At 33.1% G+C, this 16,932-nt stretch overlaps 2 protein-coding genes across 2 annotated transcripts; one reads left to right on the plus strand and one right to left on the minus strand.

Moving 5' to 3' along the window:
• Positions 1-2,957: 2,957 nt before the first annotated feature.
• LOC111295117 (germin-like protein subfamily 1 member 13) lies at positions 2,958-3,834 on the plus strand. Its single transcript, XM_089742861.1, has 2 exons — positions 2,958-3,117; positions 3,250-3,834. Exons 1-2 carry the CDS (start codon positions 2,994-2,996, stop codon positions 3,786-3,788), a joined length of 663 nt encoding a protein of 220 aa, XP_089598987.1. The 5' UTR covers positions 2,958-2,993; the 3' UTR covers positions 3,789-3,834.
• Positions 3,835-6,090: 2,256 nt separating this feature from the next.
• Positions 6,091-7,233, minus strand: LOC111294084 (germin-like protein subfamily 1 member 18). Its single transcript, XM_089743130.1, has 2 exons — positions 7,034-7,233; positions 6,091-6,857 (listed from the first exon to the last, which is right to left on the minus strand). Exons 1-2 carry the CDS (start codon positions 7,158-7,160, stop codon positions 6,310-6,312), a joined length of 675 nt encoding a protein of 224 aa, XP_089599256.1. The 5' UTR covers positions 7,161-7,233; the 3' UTR covers positions 6,091-6,309.
• Between the last annotated feature and the right edge of the window lie 9,699 nt (positions 7,234-16,932).

Below are 16,932 nucleotides of genomic sequence, written 5' to 3' on the forward strand. Positions count from 1 at the left end.
AATTTGAGTTTTTCTTCCTCATCTTTCTTAGGGTTAGAGAATATGAAAAATCAAATTGACGATTTAAAGTTAGAGGCTATAATCAAGTTAATCTCTTAAATGTGAGTATATGCCCTCTTTTTATTTAAGAAGAAATATCAAGTTGATTGCTATTATTTGGAGTTGAAGTTTTGAGAGTAAAACCAAGAAAAATTATGAAATCTTTTATTAATCTTCATGATCTATTTAGATAAATTATTGGGCTTTGTTTATTTTATATTTTTAAGATTTATTGATAATTATTAAATGGAGTTTAAAGGCTGAAAGTAGATATTTGAGTTTTTTTTTTTTAAATTGAAGGAGAAATTTTGTTTTTGGATAAGATGTTGTGATCTACAGTAATGAATTAAAATAGGATTCTATATTAATGGATAGATTATTGCTATGATTATTATATATCGTTGGAAAGCATGTTGAATTTACTTTCTAATGAAATAAACGAAAGTCGAATCCGAGTTTTTTATAAAGAGTTGTCTAATTTCTACTTAAGAATATACAGACTATAAGGCAGCAGCATTAGGATTGAATTTCAAATTTTTTTTTTTATTTTTATACAAGGAATTACAAATTAAGCTAGATAGGTTTGGAAAGCTTATTAAGTCTACTTTCTAGCAGAACAAGCGAAATTGAATTTGGAGTTTTCTGTGAATAAATATCTAATTTTTATTAAAAGGTATATAGGTTGTCTGATAATAGCATATGATGTGAATTGCAAAAATGGTTATAATTAATTCACAAGGAATCACGAGATGGACCATATATGGTTAGAAAACGTATTAAGTCTACTTTCTAACGCATTAAAAAGATCTTAATTTTGATTTAGATATATTGAAATATGACTGTTTTAATGAAAACAGATCAGATTATCAGTATTAATTAATTGAGTTAATCTTTGTGTAACTTAGATTTTGTATAAATGATCTCAAAAAAGGTTGATTAAATTCTGATGTGTTGAAATCATCTTAAATAGGCCATTAATTATTTTGGGGAAAAATTAAGTGGTGGAATCGAAAGGAGGTAAGTAGAATCTCGCACACTTTATTTGTCTTCAAATTTACGTATATATATATATATATATTTCTAAATGAATGAATGTTTTATTTCATTATTTTAGATGTATGAAAATAGGATCAAGCATATGATTATCTAGTGCTTTTGCTATGTAAATGATGGATCATGCTTATAAATGAAATGAGAAAATGATTTATGTTTAAAGAATAATTTTATGATAGTTACGTTTTTACATCTACGAGAAGTGGGATCATCGACACCAGAACTAGTTCTACGACCTTGGCTAACGGGTTATAGTAGTTAGCAAAGACATGATCATACGGCCCTGCTAACGGGTTATAGTACTTAGCATAAGGCCCTAGCTAGCGGGTTATAATAGTTAGTAATGATAATGAGAATGAAATTGTCGATACGGTCAATGTCACGGGTTATAGCACTAACCGTAGCTAACGATAAACGAATGATTATAATGATTTATGACGATGATGATTTATGATGATTTTAATAATTGATCCATGATTTGGTTTGATTACAATATTTGAATGATATAATATTTTACAATGATTTATAAAGTGACATGTTTTAACATTGATTTATGATCTATGAATGCTTGATGGAATGCTGATTTCTTTTAAATGTTTTGACATTATGATTTGATGACTATTTTGAATACTCTATATGATATGTATGAAAATGATATTTGATCCGGTAAGATGTGTAAGCATATACTTACTGAACTGTAGTTTACTCATTCTCTTTTACTTTTTCTTTTCAGATGATTGAAATGATAAGTTTGCTTAGTCTTGAGAGAAGCTAGAGGATCAAGTTGGAAAGATTACTTGGGCATTGGAGACATTGTTGGCTAGTGAGATCTTACGAAATGATTTTGTATTTTATATGGTTTGTGTTTAGATATACAGAGATATATCATTAATTAGATTAAAGATATGGATTTTACTTGACATACTATATAATTTATTGAAGAATTTTAGAATGATTAAAAAAGAAAGCTTCATATTACTTTGAGGTTTATTTGGAGATAATATAATTGTGTTGCGTCTTGATATCGGGCGTGACAATAATAAACAGTATCAACATATACACTACTAAACTTAACTGTACAGGCCCTATCATGTGTCTGATTCTTGCTGTCCAAGTTTAATGACAGTATATCTGCCTGAAAAATGTTTGTGATTTTCATCTGATCAGGGCTAAAATTAATTTCTTAGTTAAAATGTTAAAGACACTGTCATTGTGAGTTTATCTTCAATTTCACATTAGAGAGATTACTACTGAAACCTGATCACTTTTTTTTCTTCATTTTCTTTTCCTTTTATTCATTATTTTAATTGTAAAAATGATTTAGAGGAATTGCTGACGCAGGCCGGCTAATGAACCTCCCTAGGAAATCAATTCATTAATTCAAAAAAATAGCATGCATGACTCGAGAAGTAGTCATGCAAGAAAAACCTTGGAAAGATTCAACAATTGTGGTTTTGCATCTCCGGATAAGTTACATTGTCTTAGTTGACACAGTTCAATCTGAGATGCTTGCACACTCAAAACGCATTTCTTTTGATTTTTGTTTTAAAGTTAAGTTAATATAGTTAAATAAACACAGAAAAAATTTCGTATGTAAAGATTGAACAGTTCCATTTCAATTTACTCATGCAAACATGGGTAGATTAAATTCGATTAGGATAGAGGCGCAGAGTAGCTGAAGAATGATTCATTCATATTTTTTTTAAAACAATAATCACTGCGGTAAATCTTTTATTTGTCTGTTTTTTTTTTTTTTTCTTAAAAGAATAATTAAATATGAAAATGAATAAACCCGTTCAGTGAGTGCTATCTATAAATAGTGTGCTCTCATGCCATATCTCTCACTCCTCACCAAGCAACAAAACTTAGAACAATTTAATCAAGAAAGCTGCCTTACAACAATGAAAGGTGTTCATTTCCATGTAGCATTTGGCCTGTTGGCTCTGGCTTTCACATTTGCCTCTGCCTCTGATCCCAGCCCTCTTCAGGACTTCTGTGTAGCAATTAATAATACCAATGATGGTGGTATGTTCTTTAATTCTGTCCGTCTTCTTTTGAATGTATTCATGTCAACACCTAAACTATTTGAGAAGTGTTATCTCATTTTCTGCATGGAACTGTATCAAAGTGGTAATATTTTTCCTTCCATTTATGCAGTTTTTGTTAATGGCAAGTTTTGCAAGGACCCAAATCTCGCCATCGCAAATGACTTCTTTTTTCAGGGGCTCAACATTCCAGGAAATACAGCAAATCAACTGGGATCAAAAGTCACTCTAGTCACTGTTGAACAAATACTAGGACTTAACACTCTTGGCATATCTCTTGCTCGACTTGACTTTGCACCCTATGATGGCCTAAACCACCCTCACACTCATCCTAGAGCCACAGAAATCCTAGTAGTTTTGGAGGGCACACTCTACGTTGGCTTTGTTACATCCAACCCGGATAATCGTATCATCACGAAGGTCCTATACCCTGGAGATGTTTTTGTTTTCCCAATAGGCCTCATTCACTTCCAGTTCAATATAGGGAACACCAATGCTGTTGCCTTTTCTGGTCTTAGCAGCCAAAACCCAGGGCTTATCCCCCTTGCAAACGCAGTCTTTGGCTCAAACCCTCCCATCAATCCTGATGTTCTTGCCAAGGCCTTCCAGTTGGACAAGACTTTGGTTACCTATCTTCAGTCGCGATTCTAGTGAGATAACAACTAGATGAAAATTTATACACCCATGAAATTTGTGTAGCAGCTTGCTAGGAATAATGTTTGACTTGTCTCTCTTATTGAATTTATCATAATTCTTGGGTTGGACTATATGAAATAAAGAGGTTGCCTATGTTCTTTGGATTATGCAAACCTCTCTGTATTTTATTTTGATCATATAGTGTGGAGTACTACAATTTATTTTTAGTTTGGCTCCACCCCTTCTTCATCTAGAGAAATGAATGCATCACATGATTGGTTTTTATTTTTCCATTTTTCCTACTTGAGGATTTGAACTTTGACGTGGCATTCCCTCATTGGTTTGTCGTTACAACTGCTGTCACACAATCAAGATTCAAAAATTATCCGTACACCGTCAAAATTTCGATGAAAACCGTCAGCAGTTCCACCGCCTTTTTTATCTTCCCTCTTCCCCTGCATTTTAACCAAGACGCACAATCTCTCTAACAAAGATTGAAAACTGAAGAATCCACAAAGGCATAACCCATGGGTGAAATGAACCAAGAACCAGACTTTGAAGTTCCAAACCAAGAAGAAGATGATCTTCAACGCCAAGAATCCATCAACCTCTCCCTACGCCACCTGACAGCTTTAAGAGCAACCATCAACACCGCCATCCATGCACAATCTGTGCCTGAAATGTCACCGTTTCCAACCCAATAAAACGTTCTTCTCCTGAACCTATCTCAGAACCCATGTCCAAAAAGCCTTCACTTGACAACCTAGAGTACTCCCTCACTGGATTCTCTACGCTCGCACTTCCACAGCTCCGTCGCTCTGCTTCTGACCTTATACTCCTCCAAAAGCTAGTCTTTAAGAGAATACAAAGGCCTTGGAAGATAATCCATTGTCAAAAAGGTAGTGCTTTTGCTTATGCATTACCTCCAAAGACCCTGTTTTTGTTGGAATAATGACTCAAATCTCATAAGAGATTTGTTTGGGATTTGTTTGAGATTTATCAGATATTGCTTGTGAACAAAAAGACTTACAAAAAAAAAATTATAAAAAAAAATGATTTTTAATAAGTAAGTCTGACTTGCAAGAGAAAAATTCTAGAAGAAAATGGATTCTTAATAGGCAAGTTTGATTTACAGGAGAAAATTCAAAGAGAAAAAGATTCTTATGGGCAAGTTTGTATGGTTATAAATAGGTGAAATCTTTACATGATTAGGTATGAAAAAAAGATGTAAGAGAGTTGTAGGGTTTTGGTAAGATAGACACCCATAGGAGTATTAGAGCTATACGTTTTATGTGTGTGTATGTTTGTTTATGAGTAGACTAAAAGAGACTGAGAAGATACACATATGTATGATATATGAGAGCATATAGATATGTGTTTGGTTATGTTGAAATGGTGCATAAGGGTTTGGGTTTGTGTTTGTTTAGTTTGAGAATATTCCATAGCATTAGAGGAGATTGAGAGTGTCTTATAAGTATTAATTGTTAAATGAGATTGATGATTTGATGTATGTTTGTAATTCTCTACAACTAGTGGATCTTGTTTCTCATCCGTGAACGTAGATTGATTAGACCGAACCACGTTAAATTGTTGTCTCTTGTGTGTTTAATTTATTGTTTGATTTCGCTTTCGCTAATATGATTGGATTGGAGGCTTTTAGCCCAATAATTTTAAGCAGGTCAAGGTCTGATCCCATTTTATTTCCTTTCAAGTCCTTCTCAAGGTCTTCAAGCTCCAACTACATAACACACTTGTTTCCCCCTATAGCTTTATTTAACCTTTTTTTCTTGTTATTCAACAGAGTCATGTTTATCGAATTTTCTTTGATACAAAAAATTTGAGCAAAGAAAAGTCACCACGATCAGGTGAAGTGAATAGCCAGTTTGGAATCTGTTTATTCAGAAAATTACTATAGATTATTGAAGCTTTTCCACCTAATTGACTTAAATGAAGCTGGAAGAGTAGATTAATTGAGGCTTAGTTTGTGGCATCATACCCTTTTAATTAAATCCGGACATAAAAACAAAAATCAAGGAAATTACTACTGTTTTTATTAAAGAAATTACTATTGTTTTTATCACAAATAAAAGAGAATTATTATTGTGCTAAAACAATATCGAGCTGATTCAGTGCTTCTGCCTCTATTCCTATAACATGGGATTGGAATATATTTTAATGCTTAAAAGTTACTCTGTTTTATAAAAGCAGCATAATTGATGGGGTTATGTATAACTTCTGTACATTTAAGTGAGATTTTCGTCCAGCCTTGTACGTTGCATACACATACAAGCATACATGTTCACGCAAGAGTAAGAGAGAGAGATTAAAAATTTTACTATATATTCTGATTTTCATGCACAGAATGATCATGAGGAGAGAGGAGACTGGACAATGGAGAGGTCCATTATCAACCAGCCTGTTTATTATATGATACTAAGTAGAGTAATATGACTTTGTTGTGGAAAATGCATCAAAACATTATTCAAAACAAACAAGAAATTTCTGGGGTTTTTTGTTTTGGCTTTGAAGTTACTCGTTAATCTGACCAGAATCGGGACTGAAGATACTTAATCACAGTTTTGTCCAACTGGAAGGCCTTTGCGAGAACATCCGGATTGATTGGTGGGTTTGAGCCAAAGACAGCATTAGCAATAGTGATAACCCCTGGATTTTGGCTGCTGAGACCAGCAAAGGCAACAGCCTTGGTTTCCCCTATATTGAACTGGAAGTGAATCAAACCAATTGGAAAAACAAAAACATCTCCCGGGTGTAGGACTTTAGTGAAGAAACGGTTGTCTGGGTTGGATGTAACAAAGCCAACATAAAGTGTGCCCTCTACAACAAGTAGGATCTCAGTTCCTCGAGGGTGAGTGTGAGGAGGGTTTAGGCCACCATAAGGCGCATAGTCGATTCGAACCAGAGATATGCCAAGAGTGTTAAGTCCTGGTATTTGGTCAACATTGACAGCAGTGACATTTGATCCAACCAGATTTGATGTGTTTCCTGGCTTGTTGAGGCCTGAAAAGAAGAAGTCATCTGCTACTGCAAGCTTCGGGTCCTTGCAGAACTTCCCATTTACAAACACTGCAGGAAAGAAATGTTAGTTGATATATATCATCTCACGCAAAAGTAGAGTACCTTTAAGCAATGTTATTATATTAAAATATTGCTCCTAAGCTGAATGCCCTTCAGCTCAGGCATTATTAGCATCATGATCATGAACATTAAAATAAATCAACATATATAGACTGAACGCCTACCGCCATCCTTGTTGTCCTTGATAGCCACACAGAAGTCCTGAAGAGGACTAGGGTCAAAGGCCGAGGCTAATGGGCAAGCAAAAGCCAAGAAGGCAAAAGCAACAAGGATAGAGTGCGTTCCTTTCATTAGGATATACCGGCAATGCTTTATCTGACTTTGCTAGTTGTTTGCTATTGTTTTGAGGAATGGGAAACTTTGCAGGACAGACAGCTATTTATAGATGGAAACCAATGACCTGGTTCCCTATTTTCCATAACTAGCAGGTCAAGACTTTTCAAGGGCAGTCATTTTCAAATAATTTCAGTAAATTTATCCTGGTTTTTTTTACTCATTCTATGAAGCCATAATCTTAAATTACTGAAAAATGGTCACGGAAGTTTTCATGTTTCTGTCTATGTGTTTTTGCGGAGTAGGTTGGATTTGAAAGTCGGACAACGAGATTGAAAACAGTCCAATCTTTTGTTGTTTGACTCCAGAATTCTACATACTCTTTACTGTGCGGGCTCTTACCTTTTATCCAAAGGCATCACTCTAGAATATCTATCGTCATCGTGACTTTTCGCCATCCAAGTTGAATGTTATAACTTGTTTGACAGTACAATATCTTAAATTGCACATGATTTTCCACTTTTTCATGCTATGAATGATGCCAAGACTTATTGTTCTCTTGGTGGCCTATTTTTTCTCTTTATTTCAATGAAGGTAATAAATTTCATTTATGCTTTATTATTTTGGTGCAACAGGCCAACAAATTTTATAATATAGAACTCAATCAAATGATATACGAACAGCATGATTCATCGAGCACAAATGCAATAAATTAATGTTAGGCTTAGAGCTTGTGATTTTGTTTGTGAAGATATCTCAGTTTGAAAAGTCTATTCTGACATGTTCATAGTTACTTAAGCATTGACATTTACGCTTATCACATTGAAAACACAAAATTTCTTGTAAGATCAATTAACGTTGCTCCATCCGCAACACTTTCTATTATTTTGACCACTTAGCATATCTGGAATGGTGTAGAACTGGAGCCGGAAGAAATGATCTGAGAATTTTGAATGAATTTGTTGGAACTCTTCTGAATTGAACACACCTTGAGTATTGAATATTATACACAGGCTTACTCTATGAACATTGAACTTGGTGCTTTCTATGTTCATTGAACTAATCAGCAGAGCAGATTGCTCAAAGAAAATAGCCAAATTTCTTGAACAACTTGATCAAGGAAAATTAAAGAAGAGTTGTTGAAAGATTGGTAGGTGACAATGACATCAAGCCACAAACAATCCGCATTAAGCACAACAAATTTCATGGTAAGGGGATTGCAACACCTAAGACTGATGTTCACAGCCTACTTAACTTTTAGAAAATTCTTTCACGTAGGAAGAAAGTAAACGGTTCATAAGACTTTTGCTACTTCGAAGACCATTTCCCCTCTTTGTTTAAAATCATCGCTAGTAATTGTTTAAGACAAGTTTGGTCTACTTTACACAGGCTTATTCATTTTCTGTTTTATGAAATAAGAGTATAAATGAACTAAAAATGAACAAACTTGTTTATATTCGTGATTTATTTGCTTAATTAACAAACTTCTTGTTCTTGATCATTTGTTAAATTTAACAAAGGAACAAAAACTGAACTTATTCACAAATTGTCCAATGCTCTTTTTATTTACACTTACAAGAGTTTCATATTTTTCATAGCTTAAGTCCTTGGATAAAGCTATTGACAAGTACGGGAAAAAAAAAAAAAACTAGCTTAATCATTTTTATATGCCAAAAGGAGTGGGGAACAGAAGCAACTGTTTTCTTAATTAAAAAATGAAGCAAATTGATTCAAGGAAATCTCATGCGTTATGACTGATGAGTTCTTTGCAGATAATTCAACATAAATAAAAAGAAGGGGGGCGGGTTGAAGCAACTACTAATTTATAAGGTATCAAACTAGGTGCTTTGAGTAAATTATTTGATATAAAACCTGTTGCAGCAACAGCATGTAGAAGAATTAGTGTTTGAAATAGGCTTATCCAAGACTATCTAAATTTGAATTCCTTATTCTTGAAATTGACTTGGTAATGTCATAAAATCCAGTCATTTGCAGAAAATTTTCTGTCTTCTAGTATATCCATGCGAATATTTCAATTCTAGATTATCTAACAACACTGTCAGCTAACAAGGAGGTTACAAGTGAAGGTTCAACTGCTTACCAAATCTCCTTATTTTTTATTTTATGATGATGAGAAACATTTTTATTGGTAAACCTCACATGAATTTGTAACATTCTAATTCTATGTTGGGATATTGTCACTTGCCATGATTAATTATGATATTTATGTAAATACTTGAATCTATACTTGTAAGACATTTTTGTGAGATAAAATCGTGAAAAATTTCAAGTCAATCCTATAATTTCTTGGTTTGATGCAAGTCTCCATGGAATTGTAAACACAGATGCAACTAGAGTTCTAGCCACTAGTATAGGAAAATTCACCCCAAATTCTTTTCCAAGTTGAATAACAAGACATAAAAGGACTATTAGTTCCTGCTGATCTTTACTCATGCAAAATTGAATTGGGCCAATACTGCAGATGCCAACTTATTTTACTTGGATTTGTGATGACACTTTTTGGACATTATAATGTCATGTCTTTGGCAATTTTTCACATTAACTTTGTTCATCCCAAGATTTATATCCATATTAATTGATTGAACATTGTCCCAAAATGTATTAACATGAGTCTATTAGGGTAAAGTAGTGTAGAGTCCATGAGACATAGCCGCCAACTATAGCATTTGGGATTGCAGAACTCCACCTTCATGAGTTAATGCAGGGGTTTATGACTTGATCAAGAAGTCTTTTGTATAGCTCACAATTGTATCAAGGAAAAAGAAGGGCCAAGGTCCGTACAGTTTTCAGGTCTACGCAGTAAGCTGATTGACTCTGAAAATCACATTGTCAAGTATGTTATGAGCTTTACTTCGCTGATTGTACTTATGTATGCTTTGAGCACTATGGCATCCATTTTGGAACATTTTTTATGTTGGTATAACTTTTGTGCAGTTCTTTTTTGCATTCTCCAAATATTAACATATTTCAGATCTCAAAAAAAGTATTTTATAATCGAAACTTTCATTTTTACACCAGTCACTTAGATTTAGACACACCTTGACATGTTGGTCCAAGTTTTAAAACATAATGCAATATTATTCTAATGAAGCTTAAACTCCATTTATTGGTAAAATCCTAACACGAATTGTAAAATAATAAGCGAAACATATCCAGCAATATCCACATTAAGCTACAACTTAATGTGTTTTAAAATAATGCTCTAGTGGCTATCCCATCAGAATTGTGACTGAAGGTATGTCACCACATTCTTGTCCAGCTGGGAGGCCTTGACAAGAACATCAGTATTAATAGCTGGATTTGATCCAAAGATTGCGTGTGCTATTGTATGACAGCAGGGTTTTGGCTACTAAAACCAATAAAGGCAACGGTATTAGCTTTCCCCACATTGAATTGGAAGGGATGAGAAACTTTTCTGGAGAACATTCCTATTTATTGGAGTCTTTGAACTTGTCTGTGCCTTCTCATTTTCAAGAAGCAAACGAAAGAGTTACCATGTCTGCTGCAATTTCTTTTTCCTTTCAAATTTCTGATGAAGTATTCTTTAACTACTACCCGTGTCTCTTCACCGAGTTGCCTCTTCCTATGCTTGCATCGGTAGTTTTCTCATGGAAGCAGGTTGTTTCTGTTATTAAATTATGTCTTTTATGGTATTTAATACAACTTGAGCCTTTTTGTTGACTTTAGCACAAATCCCTAAGTATGGCTACAGGCACTCTAGCATCCATATTTTCTTTTTATACAAATCTTTCTTTTTCTTTTCCAAATTCAGTGTCCTTACTAAGCTCTGAACAGTTTGCCTTTATCACTCTTAACCTTTCCGAGGTAATGTAGAGATCTTTCATGCTATTATTTATTTATCAATCATTATTTCAATTTCAAAACATAAAAATGCAATCACATTTCATCTATTGCAAGGTATTTAAGGGAAAAAATCAAAGGATGGATTGGGAATAAAAGGGAAATAGTCATTAGAAGAGAGACACAAGGAATGAAATGAAATATCTCTTATAACAACTTTAGCCATTGAATAATATAAAAGAAGAAAGGTTACAAAAATGGGTATGGGGAAATAACACCTAAAATAAACAATCAAATAATCATGATAACACAACTTGAAGTCTTTTCAAAAACCTAACAACCAGATGCAGCTAACAACTCAGAGCTTGTCAGAACATGCTAGCCTCCATGTTGGTGAGTTTCCAAATTCGATGCTATATCCTCATTATCTAAGCCACCTTTTTGGGTTTTCAACTTAGATGAACCCTTTTTTTTACTCAAATCGACAATTTGGGTTTTCAACTTGAGTTCTCTTTTTTTCCATTCATTTTTTTTCAGTTTTATTTTTTTATTTTTTTTCAATTATAGTATTTCTTCACAGTATCAAAATTTATATAATTAAGCAAATCATCTCCATTTATCTATATTAAGATTAATGCTTCACCCAAAAAAGCTCTTTTCATAACATATTGTCCTTCTCAATTTAGAGTCCACTTTCCTCTATTATTATGCTGGCTTTGAAGATTTTTTTTCAAAACTAACTCTTTTTTTCGAAAATGATGAGGTCGAACCTTTTTATCATGAGCCCTTATCATTCTTTTTTGATATAGTTGACCATGATACAACGCTGTCAATCTTTTCTTTTCAATGAAATTTGACTGCTTATAGTGTTATCAAATCCATTTAGCCTTTTCTAATCCAACTTCCCTTATGACTTTCATGGATGGGATTTTTACTTTCACCGGTAACACAGCTTATATTCCATAGACCAAAAAAATACGATTGCCCCAGTAGAGGTATGCATTGATGTCCAATAAGCATGCAGAGCAAATGACAACTTCTCATGTCAATCTTTACAGGTTTCAGTCATTTTCTCAAGAATTTTTTTTTTGTATATTCTTGTTTGTTGCTTCAATTACCCCATTCATCTTTGAATGATATGGGATCAAATTATGATGTTTGATCTTGTACTGGGTACATATTTCTTTCATCATCTTACTATTTAGGTTCTTGGCATTATCTGAAATGGTTTTCTACAAAAGTTCATATCTACAAATAATCTCTCTCTTTATGAACTTGCACACCATAGATCATGTCACACTTTTAAATGAAATTGCCTCCACCCATTTAATGAAATAAACTATCATCATAAAACTGAACCTATGCCCATTTAAGGCTTTGAGGGTAATTGGACCAATAACATCCATGGCCTACATAGATAATGGCTAGGGTGGTGCCAAAACATGTAAAGTAATAGGTAGAGCATGAATCTTATCAACATATATGTAGCACTTATAACATTTTCAAGTATAATCAATGCAGTCACTCTATTATCAACCAATGGTACGTAGTTCTCATAATCTATCTTGCCATCATATGTTCATTTGTATGTGCCATACGTATTCCATCCTACACCTTTTCAATAATCTTTTTCACCTTAGTCATATTTACACACCTTAATAGTACTTGATCCCAACTCTTTTTATGCAAAACATCACCATCCAGAAAAAAACTCATAGCAAATATCTTAATAACTCTTTTATCATTTTCAGTTGCTTGGTTGGGGTATTGCTAATTCTTAATGTTTTACAAGATATCATAATACCATGGCTTCCCATTCTTTTTTCTTTTACTTTAGAACAATGAGTCGGTGCATCCTTAATATCTAGTTTGATGGGCTGAATGTCAATATTATTATCGATTAGGATCATTGCAGCTAAAGTAGCAAAAGCATCAACAATCAGATTCTTTTCACGAGGCAAATGATCAAAGTAGATATTTTCAAACTACTTGATCAACATTAGGATATACTTATGATATGGGATGAGTTTTAAATCTCTTGTTTCTTATTCTCTTTTCAATTGATATATGATTAGAGTTGAGTCCCTAAACACGTTCAATACCTAAAATTTTTTGTCTATAATAGCTTGTAAACCCATGACATGTGCCTCATTTTTAGTGATCTTATTAGTGTAATTGAAATTCAACCTCGTCATTATAAGATGATATCATTCTTCAAGAGAGATCAAAATCGCCCCAATTCCATGTCTCAAGGCATTGGCAACTTCATCAAAGTACATTTTCAAGACTTTTAATTATGCCTTTCCTTCTCAAGTTAGGAAACAGTCATCAAATCTTCATTAAAAAAGTCTAACCTCAATTGCTCATAATCTTCAGTAGCATAATCTGTAAGAAACTCGAATATAACACTTTTTTATTACTTTTTAGCTTACATATATGATATTATATTCTAAGAGCATCACTTGTCATCTAGCAATTCTTCTAGACAATGAAGGCTTCTCAACGATATATTTAATTGGATCCAATTTTACTATAAGCTAGGTGGTATGATAGAACATGTACTATTTAAGTCTTTTGCTAGTCCAAGCTAATGCATAACACATTTTCTCTAAAAAGAAATACTTGGACTTGTATTTTGTGAACTTCTTACTCAAATAGTAGATAGTTTTCTCTCTTTTGCTAAACTCATCTTGTTGTCCTATCACACATCCCAATAATTTCTTGCACATCGTTAGGTATAAGATCAAAAGTCTCATTGGAATAGGTAGCATAAACATTAAAGGATTAGACAAGTACTGCTTAACTTTATCAAAAGCCTATTGACATTTCTCGTTCCATTCACCAGGGTCATTTTTTATGAAAAAGCTTAAAAACAGGTTCACACTTGTAGGTAAATTGAAAAATGAACCAAGAAATGTAGTTCAATCTATCCCAAAAACTTCAAACTTTTTTCAATGTGCATGGAGGTGACAAATTTTGAATAGCTTATATCTTGTTTAGGTTGACTTCAATCTTTCTTTTGCTGACATAAAGCCTAGCAACTTCCTTGACTTAGCTCTAAATGTACATTTGGCTTGGTTCAACTTAAGCTAGAATTTTTTTAACCTCTTAAACAACTTTTTACGATTGGTGACATGATTTTCTTTTTCATAAGATTTTGCAATCATATCATCTTCATATACCTCAATCTCTTTATGCATCATGCTATGAAAAAGCATCACCATGGCTCTTTGATAAATTGCACAAGCATTCTTTAAACCAAATGGCATAACTTTATAGCAAAATGTACCCTACATAGTCACAAAAGTGATCTTTTCTATGTTATCTTCAGCCATCTTTATCTGATTATATTCTGAGAACTAATCCATGAAAGAAAACATAGAATGCCTTGTTGTATTGTCCACTAGTGTGTTAATATAAAGCAAAAAAATGTTATCCTTTGAGCTAGCTCTATTCAAGTCATGATAATTTGCACACATTTGTACCTTTCCATCTTTTTTAGGGATAGGTACTATGTTGGCTACCCATTCTGAATACTTGGCCACTTGTAAAAAACCTACATTAAACTATTTTTTTCATCTGTTCCTTAATTTTTAGTAGCATCTTTGGCTTTATTCACCTTAATTTCTATTGGACTAATTTATATTTTGGCTTTAAAGGTAGTTTATGTGTTATTATTTTTGTTCTAAACCCAGGCATATCCTAATAAGATCAAGCAAATACATCTACAAATTCCCTAAGTAAATATTTCAATCTTTACTCTTTTTTTTTTTTATGAAAGTGATGTACTGACCTTAACATCTTTCCTGTTCTCCTCATTTTCCAAGTTTATCCAGTCAGTTATATCCTGAAAAGGCTCAATTAGTTTATTTTCTTGCTTAATTAGTCTCATTAGGTTTGAAGGTAATACATATTCCTCAGAATCATCTTCGTTATCAAGTTCATTAGCGTTAATTGAATTTTCAAAATTAAACGCTTGATTGTTATCATGATTATCATCATATTCATTTAAGGATCTAAAATTGAATGAAATTAGAAATGTTGGCAAGATATGTTGGGATAATGGAAAATAAGAGCAATAAAAAAAATGAATGAAAATGTATCCTTTCTATTCTTTTATTGAAATAAAAATAGATAAATGGCTTATACATAAAAGATCATCCAATGCCTTTAGGCATAGGCTATTGGGATGTACAATTACATTGAAATAGTCTCAAGGATAGCAAGCATTTTGATAGAGCTGTAATTATTCAGCTTATAACCTAGCGGACAAAGGTGGACCCATATTTCTTTTTTATGCTCTTTTTCATCTCCAATTGCATGGATGGACAACTCAACGAATGTTTCTTCCATGCTCAATTCTAGCTTATCTTTAAAATCTTAGTTTGACTTTGGATACGTGAACCTTCCAAGCCTAAATGTGTTATACAGGTGTGGAATGACCATTGGCATAGTTTTTGGTTCATACTTTTTAAGCCTCGCTATCTTTTTTTCTCTTCTATTTGCTTGTCTTCTCCTTATCTCTCAACCTTTTGGCTCATAGCCCAAGCTTAACCTCTTATTATTATCAATTATTATTAAAGGCTCTTTTATTTCTTGCAAATTTTTGTCTAGCTCTATTCCAAGGTACCAATCTTTGTTGATGATCTGATTCACCACTATCTTTGAGAAACAAAGTTGGTTTTCATATCTTTTCCCAATAGAATTGACAAGTTCGAAGGATTGGTAAAAGTATTCCAACACATTTTCAATAGCCTCCATATATGAAGCATTTCACGAGGTAAGTCATATGCATATCCTCTTCTCTAAACACTACCACCAATTAGCCTACCACATTGAACTTGGTCTTTTGGTGTAAGATAAAAGGGATAGCACTTGTCATATAGATCCATAGCTTTCTTAAGAAGCAAGTATAAAATAAAAAGATATCCATCACTTGAAATTTTACATTAAACGTGCATAGTACAATCTACAAGGGCATCTCGATGTCTCTTAAAACCTTATGCCTAGTCCCATCAAAGGCTCATACAACCATATAACTGCTCTTCATATGTGAATAATCAATAGGTAGCCTTGCCAAAGTTGATATAGGCATGACATTAATAGTAGAGCCATTGTCGATGAGGACTTAGGCTATAATATGACTCTTGTACTTGATAGTGATATGCAAAGCCTTAGTGTTTTCATTTCCTTTTAGAGGAATCTCATCATTGCTAAATGCTATATAGTGTGGCATCACCAAGTTTCTAGCTAAGTGATTTATATATTCAACAGACACATTGTATGCCACATACATTTGGTTCAACACCTTTAGCAAGATTTTTTTGTGTGATTTAGAATTCAACAATAGCAATAATAATGAGATTTTTGCTGGTATCTTATTTAATTGTTCAATAATAGAATACTTATTATGTTTTATTGACTTTAAGAATTCATAAGCCGTTTTCTCTAATACTGGCTTTTGTTATTCTCTTTCAAGCACCACTTTTAGTTTTTTTTGTTCTTTTCCTTCCTTGGTCTTTTTCTTCCTAGCCTTCTCTAGTATTTTTAGAGTATACATATTTCACTTTGGGTTATACCACTTACACTAATTATATTAGCAACATCAATCTTGGATGCAGTCTTTTCTCACCCTTAGATTACCATGTCACAACCATATTTCTATGGCATAGCTTTTTCATCCTTGTATGAAAATGGACTAAGGGCCTTAAAAGTTATTGGTTTGGAAATGAGCTTGTTTATAATCGACTTTAGCTTTTTCCCACTATAAATTATTATTGGTTTGGAACCAATTTTGATGGCCTGTCGACTATAAACACTTCTTCATTTCTTGAAGTCTCCATTTTTTCATAAAAATCAATTTAGTATAAATCCATAAGCTTCTGTACCTAAAGGTGGAATTGCTTATAGGTTTCAATGGAGTGGTCAATTGCTCCACTATGATATTTGCACTTTTTATTTGGTACAC

The sequence above is a fragment of the Durio zibethinus genome, chromosome 14 (genome assembly GCF_047325235.1).
Source record: "Durio zibethinus cultivar Kanyao isolate XHJ-2024 chromosome 14, ASM4732523v1, whole genome shotgun sequence".
Classification (NCBI taxonomy): domain Eukaryota; kingdom Viridiplantae; phylum Streptophyta; class Magnoliopsida; order Malvales; family Malvaceae; genus Durio; species Durio zibethinus.